The following is a 10874-nucleotide window of genomic DNA, read 5'->3' as shown; positions in this document are numbered from 1 at the left end:
ACACATGGAACCCCTGTGGGGGTTTGTTCTGTGCTGCCAGGGTAAGTGCCTCTGAAGAGCCCTGCAGCCAGCTGTCCCTGTCGATTATGTTGCTGAGTGGCAGCCTCCAAGAGAGAGCCATATTGCCTCTTGCTTGCCATGTGAAAACAGGCAGTTTCCAAAACACTCAAAGGGTGCTGAACAGCCCAGATACATAGGAGTCAGGCCCAAATCCTCCTTGACCTTCAGAAGCCTTGGTTCTGCTAACCCATGGTTCCTCTGCTGGGACCCCTTTTCCACCCAAAATAATCTCTGTGCCACCTCTTTGTATCTGGGGAACTTTGAAAAATATCCATGTCAAGACCCACCACAGACTTTAAAAAAACAGAGCCTCTGGGTCTTTGTATCTGAATTTCTATCTTTCTTTCTTTCTTTCTTTCTATCTTTCTTTCTTTCTTTCTTTCTATCTTTCTTTCTTTTCTATCTTCTATCTATCTATCTATCTATCTATCTATCTATCTATCTATCTATACATTACATGTGTGTATACCCTAGATCCTACTATGTCTATAGTTCAGAATCCTCGCTCTCTCTGTAAGCAGTCATCATGCGATGACACTTTCTCAGGGACGCCTTCCCCATCAGCCTAGCTTAGGTCCTAGTCACCCTCGTATATACCCTCTAAGCAATGCCCTGTATTTGCTGGCATGTAACATTTGGGCTATTATTTGTTTCAAGCCTGCCTTAACTCCTGGCTTACCTGCAAGTAATTCTGATTCCTCCAATGATAAGGTGGCATGAATGGTGTTTAGTATCTACTTCTTGAGAAAATGGTTATTTTATTACATTGTGTGTGTGTGTGTGTGTGTGTGTGTGTGTACACATGCGCATGAATGTGCTGAGTACATCGATCAGAGGACAGTGTCCAGGAATCTTTTCTTTCCTCCCATCATGCAGATCTTGTGGTAGAACTCAGCTTGTTCTGCTGAGCCGTTTCCTAGCCCTTGAATGAATGGGCTCAACTAAGGATGTCTGATCAAATCTCTGGTTCATGGATCTGCTAAGAGGATTTTTTAAGGTAAGACCTTAATCAAGCCAGACAACATATTTAAGGAATTGTGAGTTTTAATCAGTGCTTCCATCTTCCCATTCATGTCTCGGGGCACTGCAGTAAGTCCATCGTCATGAAATGTGTGGTCCATCCTGAAATGCAGATCAAGTTGCCTTGATTGCTATAATCTCATATCTGGACACAATGTTGAGAACAAGAAAAATCCCCTTCAGTAAGACGCATGCATTCTTAGGGTACCTGCTTGTCCTGAGCGTGACAGTTGGTGATTGAGAATCGCTGGTTTCTGTGGTAGAGCCTAATTGGGTTCCTAGACAAGCTAAACTCTAGTGCAGGCGACATTTGGGTACTTGTGCATTCTGGATATTTCTGTCTGTTTGTTTGTGTCTCTCTCTCTCTCTCTCTCTCTGTGTGTGTGTGTGTGTGTGTGTATTTGTGCTCTGTATAGTGCATGTACTTGTAAAAATAGGGTTCTTCCAGGAAACCCTAATTTTAACTGAGGGTTAGGCAATAGGATTGCTGGAAACCCAAATCACAGGCCCGAACTCAGACTTTTGCAACATCCTGGATTTAGCCTAGGCGAGTGGCTTCCCTTGAGCCCCTGATGAACCACTCCTCCAGTGGGCTCCAAAAAGCCAGCTCATGGGCTCTGGACATTGACAAGCCCCTTCCTCCACCAACCCTTTGGTTGGCTCAGGGATGGTGCCCTTGTGACACGCCCTGCCTGAGCCTGGGGCCTGCAGAACAGCAGAGGCACATGAGGCTGGGCCCCCGAAGCGAGGGCCACTGCCACAGGGCCCTTCTCCATCCAGGGCCTCCTGGGCCTTGATGGCCAAGGTGTCTAGCACGCGTTCTCGGTGCAGGTGGCACAGCTCTCCGCGCTTCTGATCACGGGAATCTCGGGTCTAGACCTCCAGCCGCAGAACGGTCCAAACCGCTACTCCACTTCTTCCCATTCCCTCGCTTCCCCACCCTGGGACGGAATATCCCGGCCTGGCAGGACTGGATCACCTCCGCCTCCTCCCACTGCGCTGATCCTGCAAGTGAGGGAGGCCCCGGACCCGGGCGGTGGCTGGCAGAGGGGAGTGGAAAGGGAGGATAGATGGGGCCGGGGGTGGGGTGGTGATGGGGGAGGTGGGGGGTGTCATTTTCTTTTTCTTTCTTTCTTTTTTTTTTAAAAAAAGTATTTCTCTCGCGAGAAACCGCTGCGCGGACGATACTTGAAGAGGTGGGAAAGGAGGGGGCCGCAGAGTTGGGGCAGAGACTGTGGGTGCCACAGGCGGCCACCGCTGGGAGCAGAGCAGCCAACGCCGCCCCGGAGTCCGAGCCGCTGGTCCAGTGGGTGTCGCGGGGTCCTGTCGGGGTCAGGCGGCAGCCGGGGGCTGGAGGGCTTTTTGCGCGGCACTTAGGGCATGAGGCCGGGCAGGGTGAGGGGTTGTCCCGAGCATCTGCAGCTGGCCCTCTCTGCCTGACAGCTGCAGGACCTGGGCTGCGGTGCCCGGCTCCACGTTGGATACAGGAGTCTGGCGAGGGTGGCCGTGGCCGGGTGTCTGGGCGGAGAGGACCCTCTTTGGGGGAGCGTCAGCTCTCACCGTGCGCAATCAGTGCCATTAAGACGGTGTCAGCAGCAAGCTCTTGGGACTCTTGGGCTCCCTGGGGACACGGTACTTGGCGCCGTGAGGCCGCAGGATCCGAGGATCCCAGTCGCCTGGCTCTGGCTCTATAGCCAGCTGGGATCGAACGGTCCTTGCTCATCCGAGTAACTGCGCCACGCGCAGGCGGCGCGCGGGCTGGGCTCGGCGGCGGCGGCGGCGGTGGGGACTGCGAGCTCCAGCATCCCAGAGCCCTGAGAGTTTTCCCCCCCGCCCGCCTTGGGGACTTGTCTGTGTTGCAGGGCAAGGGCTGCCCGAAGCGGGAGCAGCGTCGGGAAAAGAAAGCGGTAGGAGCCAGGTGAGGACACCCCTGCGGCGGGACAGCAGGACCAGCGGGACCCCGGAGGCTCGGGGCGCTGGAAGGCGCAGCGGCGGCGGCGGCGCGAGTAGCGGCCGGCGGCACCATGCGGCGAGGCGGGCTGCTGGAGGTCGCGCTGGCGTTCGCCCTGCTCCTCGCGTCTTACACGAGCCATGGGGCGGACGCTAATCTGGAGGCTGGGAACCTGAAGGAGACTAGAGCCAACCGGGCCAAGAGAAGAGGCGGTGGAGGACACGACGCACTGAAAGGGTAAGGGAAGCGCTCAGCTGCTTCGCCCTTCTTGGACTTTAAGACCCACAGCAATTGACAGGGCCGGTTCTGGCCGGTAGAGGACCCCGGGTGAGATCTCTTGGGGGCCGCCTGGAAGTGCCAAGATTCCTTGGTCACCACGGCTTGTTCAGATAAATCGCCTTGTTCCTGCCCCAGAGGAGAGGTCCTGGCTGGAGGGAGTCCTGGCCCATTGTTGAGGCAGATTTGGGGAGGCGAGAAGGGCTCCTTGTGGAAGAAGGGGAGGAGCTGAAACCCAGAGAAAGGGAGAAGCCCACTGCTTTTGCTACATACCAATTCCGGCAGAGTGCTTTCTGTGTGGGTATCAGCTGTTTGGGAAGCAGCGAGGAAAGGAAGACTCCAGAGACCAAGACAAGACGCATGGTCATGCTCATGAAAATCAGGGCTGTGCGCTCCTTTCCAGAAGCCTTCCCTGTGAGCTCTGCATGTCACTGCTGGAGTAATGTCCCTGTGGCTGGCCCTAAACGGGTTGATGTGGTGTCTACTTGGAAAACCCTTGTACCACCAGCTTCCCACGCCCTAGTGTTGTAGCAATTTAAATTAGACAGGTTGGCTGTCTGAGGCTTGGCAGTTTCGGAAGCTGAAGGAGCATGGAAATACAGTTCCTTTAAGATTTTTTTTTAAACTCCTAATGATACCAGTCTCCGAGATTAAGTGCAAGCCTCTATGGAAGTGGTAGAATGGAAATTCATGGCCACTCTCTCTCCCTTGGAGGAACCTGCTCGGTGACCCCAGGCAGTGCATATGCTGAGGTTTCTTGTCATTTTCAGGGTGTTTTTTCCCCGAGTGCTCTGTAACTTATATGGCCCTGGACGTCATGATGAAGGTGTTCATTGTATATTGTGTGTGTGTGTGGGGGGGGGGTGCTGTTTTGTGTGTATGTAATGAATTTTGTGTTTGTGTGGCTTGGGTACAAGAAGGGAAAATGGGGTGTATGGAACAGCTTTTGAGTCCCTGTCTGGATGAGGGACCAGATGAGCATCAGTGCAAAGCGCTTATGCTGTGGTAATATGTTTGTGATTATTTGATCCCGCCAAATAGCTAGAATCAATTCTGTCTTGACCTTTGTGGGAAACAGACCCAGAATTCCAACAACATTGGCAATAAAATCTACTGATCCCGACCAAGCATCAGACAACAGTTGCCCTGTGTAAAAGGCTGGTGGAGAGTTCAGTAAATAGGTGGAAAAGCTGATTTTAACATGTTTCGAGAGGGCTTTGTTTGGCTCAGCATTTTTCTTTCAAACTGTAATTCTGGTGCATACTATCATTTTAGTATCTATTGTGATGACATTGCTCACATCTATACTAACATAAATGCACATATACATACATATGTGTACATATATTGAGAGGTTGTAGTTTTTATAAATCTTTTTCTAACCTATAGTATTAGTAGAACAGCCATTATGAGCATTGCTAGTTCTTATGTTATCTATAATGTTTTCTGTGTCTATTTCTATGTATGGATGTGGTAAAAGAATTTTAAAGGATATACAATTAAAAGTATTTCCCTCTTACATCTCAGCTACCTCAATTATATATTTGACATATACGATATATTATTATATATATCACATATATACATAGCCACATATGCATTGCATATATGCATGTTATACACACACATATATGGACATATATGTGTGCACCTGTTTTTTTACTATGTGGATGTACTGTATATAATGTGGGCCTTCATTTATTATACATCTTCAGTGTATCCATCTGCTAACTTTAGTGTTCTCTTGGCTTGTAGATTCCCATGATATTGTGGAATAGGTCCCAAATGACAGCTCTTGTGATTATAATAAATATTTTGCTATTAACAACATCTTTCTGTAAACTTACATGTATGTGATGTATGTGCATAAGCTTATATGTGGCACAAAATAATATAGGTAGAGCTGCTGGGTCAAGGTTTTCTTACAGACTCTAAACCTACTCATTCTGATGCGGATTTTGAAGTCTCTTTACTCAATGCCGTTAATCTCACATGATGGTCTTTCAGCCATGCCGTGCTGTGTAAACCATCAGAAGAGCAGGCTGTGCACGGCGTTTGCACAGTTGTGACTTAAAGCTTCTGTGTGTGCTCACTAAAGTTGTCTGGTTCAGAACTAACCCCTGCTTGTGCTGATACCCTGCTCACTGCTTTGATGGACATGCTGGTATCCTGAAGTGGGGGTGGTCTGTAGTCCCCAAGGCTCGTGTGAGGCAGGGGCTATGACTTTTGACACCTCGCTGGTATCCATGTACCGACGTCTGGCATATGGTGTCTTGTTGTCTTTTCCTCTGATGTGACAGGGGCTGGCCTTAAGACCTGTGTCCTTCCCCTGGCATCTCTCTCGCTCTGCAGACTGGAGGGCCCAGCTCCCCTCACTAGGTGTACCGCCCTAGCTGGCTCTCTCCTGCACCCCAGGGCAGGTGTTTTCTCCCTTTTTCTCTTCTCACTGGGCAGCAAAAGTTGTTCCACTGTGGAAATTTAAGGATCCTTAAACATTTTTCCCAGATTTTGCTGTGTTTTCTTAGTAAGTTGCCAATTTCAGCTTTTACAGGAAATCCTCTATTTTTTTTTTTTTTTTGAAAATTTAAAAAGATGGAATCAATGTGTTCCCCCTTCACTCAGCAAAAACTATGTTTTCCCTCAATTTTCCAGTGAAAGTTTGCATGTTTATTTATTTTTGCATTCTGCTTATTTATTATATGTGTGTGCAATCCAGTGTGTGTGTGTGTGTGTGTGTGTGTGTGTGTGTGTGTGTGTGTGTACACAGAGGACAACCTGTGGACATCCAGTCTCTCACTCCATCATTAGGTTCTGGGTATTGATCTCAGGCTGGCATGCTTGGTGGTAGGCACCTTTACCTGTTACAGACCTGTCTCACTGGCCCAGAGTTGGCAAGTTTAAAAATCATTTTCAAATAGTAAACACATATAGTAGTTTTCTTTTGTTGGCCATTGCTTAACTTGTGTGGAATGACTTGATGAGAAAGAATGCATTCCTAACTCTGCATTTCAGTTCATAGAAATTTTCTCTGCTAAACTTTAATACTGCAATTAGTCAAAAAGTGAAAGATGGCTCAGTAACACACACACACACCACCACCACCACCACCACCACCACCATTACTGCTACCACCAGCAACACCACCACTACCATCACCAATAAACCAATTCTAGTTAGAAAGCAGTGGTCATGCACCCTTTCTTTATGATCGCCTTATTGCTTTAACGCCCAAATAAGGAAATATTACAGTTTCATGTCAAAGGGAAACATTCCTTAAACTGAAACTTCTTTTCCCAAGTCTCCAGTAACAGGGAATGAGTCTTGTGTCCCTGTTGCTGGAGCGTGAGTTTACAGGCTGACAGGTTGACAAGCTGACAGGCTGACAGGTTGATAGATTTATAGGTTGACAGTTGACAGGCACAGGAGTCCCATTGTGGTTTACAAAGTTCGTCCCCCTTCTCATGCTTCTTTCTGGTCTTTGTTTATTTGTTTACATTGTTCAGAATTCTTATTACCAGAAAAACACATATGAAACAGTTCACAGCCAGGGTAGATTATGTGATGGCAAACTCCAAACTTCTTAATTATGGAAGTCTTTCTTTTTTTTCTTTCTTTTTTTTTTTTTTCTTTCTTTTTTGAGACAGGATTTCTCTGTGTAGCTTTGTGCCTTTCCTGGAACTCATTCTGTAGACCAGGCTGGCCTCGAACTCACAGAGATCCACCTGCCTCTGCCTCTCGAGTGCTGGGATTAAAGGTGTGTGCCACCACCGCCCGGCTTGGAAGTCTTTCTTAACAAAATTGGATGGGGAGAAAAGAGGATGTGAGTCAGAGCTCACTTGACTCACAAAGACAACATGAAGACTCATCTGAAGTCACAGTCTCCTCCCCACATGCAGGGGAAGCCCCTGACAATGACATCTTGGTTTTCACATCAATGAAAAGAGGAAGATAATATATTGGGGCACAATTTTAAAAACAGATTTTCTTAAGCTGAGGTTTATGTACTTCCACATTTTAAATAAAAAGAGATGAAATATTTATTTGATTTTTTTTTTGTCTATGCCTTTTGGACAAAGAGATAATTTAAAGAAATGAGTAAGCTGTTAATGATGTAAATGAATAAAAACACACATCAACATATATAGGATCATGATCTGAGTGGAAGGGAATGGAAGTACAGACCTATCTTCACGCTTAATTGGAATTTTAAATAATAGTGAAGGATTCCTTTGTTAAAAAATCACAGCATTATATTTATAACCTATAATTACTCCAACAAAATGCTAAACAATTAAAATATATATTCAAAACCAAATAATTTACCCAAGACACTCTGGCAGCTTTAGCTTTGGTTTTCAATGTGAGTGTTTTCTTGGAAGACAAGTAAACTATTTTAACTATTTCTTCGATTCTAAACACTGCCCCGCAAATGGGCTTTCTTTAATAGCATTCTCTGAGAAAGCTGAAATCAATAACATATCAAGCCTGTCATAGAAAGTCTGTGAACATTTGTTGTTTCATAATTACTGAAAAGTGACTGTCTCTTGTGTGGTTATGTATGGGGATGTGTGTGTTCTTTTGTGTGTGTGGGTGTAACATGTGTGCGGGTACACAGGCACATATACGGACATGTATATGGAGGCCAGAGGTCTGCTTGGGGTGTCATTTCTCAGGAGCCCTCCACCTTATGTTTTGAAGTCCAGTTTCTCCCTGGGGTCTGGAGTTCTCTGATTAGAGTACACTGACTGTCCACTAAGTGCCAGAGAACCATCTGTCTCTGCCGCCTGGTGCTGGGCTTACAGGTCTGCACTACCTGACTGGCTTTTTAAGTTGGTGCTAGGGATGGAATTGAAGCCCTCATTTTACTGTGAGAGCTATCTCCTAACCCTAGACTCGATTTCCATATCCCACTAATTTGTAAAATCATCAAAGAGGTAAGAGTGAAATTGTAAGCATTTTACCACTAATATCATTAAATGAATCTCAAAGAATCACTAATTCCAGAAGCCTCGATCGACCAGTCTTTACTTAGCTGAGTGGAACACCAGAGACGTGTAGCGCATGGCTTGGCAGGGGCTTCATCATTTACAGAAGACCGAGAACCACTAACAGAAAAGCAGCCAAAGGCACAGCTGCAGCACCAATATGCCTTGATTGGATGGAGCTAAAGCCTCAATAAACGCTGCCAAGGACTTGGAGTCATATATTGGTCATTCAGGGGAGGAGAGAACCAAAACTCAAAATCTGAAGTCTAGTTTTCATTTCACAGCATTATAAAGTAAGAACACCGTATCTCTAAACAGTGACTCAGGACCCTGTGGAATACTGCTGTATGAAGTGATGCTTCGATAGCATTCATGACAGACACTGCTCTATGTATGCTTTCTGTGTAGTTGTTCATCTACTGCACACTTTGTTTCTAGGTGAGCCGTTTAATCCATTCCTCCCGACAAACATGCGCAATGTCAAGTTAATAGTCAAGTTCCTTCATTAATTAATTTTAGTTATGGTTTTGATTTCTTGTGTCAGTGGGCTAAGATATAAGATGCAGGACTAAGATATTGGTGAAATTCCATTAAACACTTCTAATATTCTTTAGTAAGAGTTTAAAAATCCTAAGTATAGTTAACCTTATTACTTAGTTAAATAAAAATGTTTTTCTGAGACTTCAGCCAGACATTAATAAAACAGAAAGGATCATAAGATGTGAGGGTCATCAAGGACCTTGGATGGTGCATGTAATATATTTTAATATTAGGGCCGTGTTTTCACTAAGGTGGAACTAACCATCACAGGCACAACCTTCTGTACTTCCCAGTTTCTGAACTGAGAGTATTATTTATTAATTATATCATCCAGAATCTCTTGTTTTCAAATTCTGCGTAAGAAATGTTTCTTAGGTAAAGTTATGCAACATATATCTCTTTCCATGGAGGGTGATGCTTATCTCACATTCTTGCTGGCAAAATGAATTATTTAATTATTTGCTTAATTTTTTTTAAAAAAAACATTTCTTATCTGCAAACTCACAGCCTATTTTTAAATATTAAATCAAGCAATTATTGTTAAAATAGCAAGCTTTGGTGCATCCATGACGATTGCACTTTGACAATATTAATCCCTTAATACACAACTCCTTATGAGGGAGATTAAACGTCTTTGCACATTGAACAGGTTGGAGAAAAACAAAAACAAAAACAAAAAGAATGTAGAGTTCCAGTCATTACCCTAGGGAAATCAACTAGAGTTAGGAAACCTGGCTTCGCAGAACTTTTACCTTAGCATTTTGTTGCATCTCGGCTAAATTAAGTTTTATAGCTGGTAAATTTCTTTCTTTAATCCTCTTGACACCTTCTTCCCCTGGAACGTTCTCCTGTGGGCACAGCTCAACATTTGTTGAAGGTTTCTCCTGTTACAGGCCAACAGAAGCACTGTTGGAAAGGGATTAATCAGAAAAGATGCAATAGTACAAGTTCCCTGGTCTGCAGACCGTGGACCAAGCTGTGTTTGAGAAGGAAGTCTGTTGCCGCATAGCCCGGGCATCTGGGCGCATGGGAGCACAGTGCCACCTGTCTTTGCAGCACTGGAGTGCTGTACCTCTGACAGACATGACAGAATAGAAAAACCGAAATATTTGCTGTTTGGCGTTTACAGAGAGTTCCACAGCCTCTGGTTGTACAATAAAATGGTGGCTGTCCATTACAACCGAGAACCCCTCCATGATGGGGAGGTAGATGCCTCGTGTATTTTATTTCTCTAAGGATTCTTAGGAATTGGGCATAAGGGAGGGAGGTGTCAGTAGATGGTTGTGGATGGTCAGTTTCACATCAACTTTGATGGAATGACTGGGTGAGGGTAATTATATGAATTAGGGATTAGAGGAAATGGAAATTTGACATAAAGGGGAAAGACGAGGGAGAAAGACACAAGGGGAAGAGGATTTGAAGTGTTTGGGATGGTGGGCCATTGGGCACAGCAGGCAGGGTTTGTGCTAAGGGGTCTGACTGGCACTGGTAAGTGTGGTCTGAGGGTTGACACCTTGTGAGCCTGCACAAAGAGATGATGCCATTAAGGGCAGAGAGGGGTCAGTGGAAACATCGTGTTCCTGACTCTTGGGAAAGCTGAGGATGAGTAGAGTTCCAGGATGGCTGCAAGATCAGGCCTGTATTACTGTTGCAGTGGTGTGAAAGCTGTGTGGTTAGTGCAGGGGGGGGACCAGAGGCAGGGAGTTTAAGGAGCAATGTGGGGTTCACATAGAATAGATGGTGGTCTGAGCAAAGGCAGGGGGGTTGATGACGAAGAAGAAGCTCAGACACAGCAGAGGTGGTACAACTGAGCAGTTGGTGGGAAGAGGCAAAGGAGAGGAAGCATTTAGAATGCTCCTACCTACATAGGAATGAAAATTTCCCACACATGGAGACATAATGGCCCATCTGAAGAGGACACAGATCCCCTTTGGCTACCCACTGCCAGGAGACACCGACTCTCATTGATGTTTTGACTATCTTTTGCTATGTAGGAAGTCACTTTGAACAACTTTATGGCTTCTCAGTTCTGTGGGTCAGGA

General features: G+C 45.7%; 1 protein-coding gene across 3 annotated transcripts in view; it reads left to right on the top strand.

Moving 5' to 3' along the window:
* Positions 1–1986: 1986 nt before the first annotated feature.
* Fbn1 (fibrillin 1) overlaps positions 1987–10874 on the top strand; it is a 208433-nt gene continuing 199545 nt past the window's right edge. For 2 of the 3 annotated variants that reach the window (XM_036183937.1, XM_036183939.1), the window contains exons 1-2: positions 2308–2386; positions 2943–3268. In XM_036183937.1, the coding sequence (XP_036039830.1) occupies positions 3105–3268 (164 nt within the window). In that variant the 5' untranslated portion in view covers positions 2308–2386; positions 2943–3104. Of the gene's footprint in view, positions 2092–2307; positions 2387–2942; positions 3269–10874 lie in introns of those variants that run through there. The other variant, XM_036183938.1, reaches the window with a different exon arrangement.

This window comes from Onychomys torridus, chromosome 4, assembly GCF_903995425.1.
Source record: "Onychomys torridus chromosome 4, mOncTor1.1, whole genome shotgun sequence".
Classification (NCBI taxonomy): domain Eukaryota; kingdom Metazoa; phylum Chordata; class Mammalia; order Rodentia; family Cricetidae; genus Onychomys; species Onychomys torridus.
The sequence above is the reverse complement of the archived record's forward strand: the minus strand, read 5'-3'. Positions and strand labels throughout refer to the sequence as shown.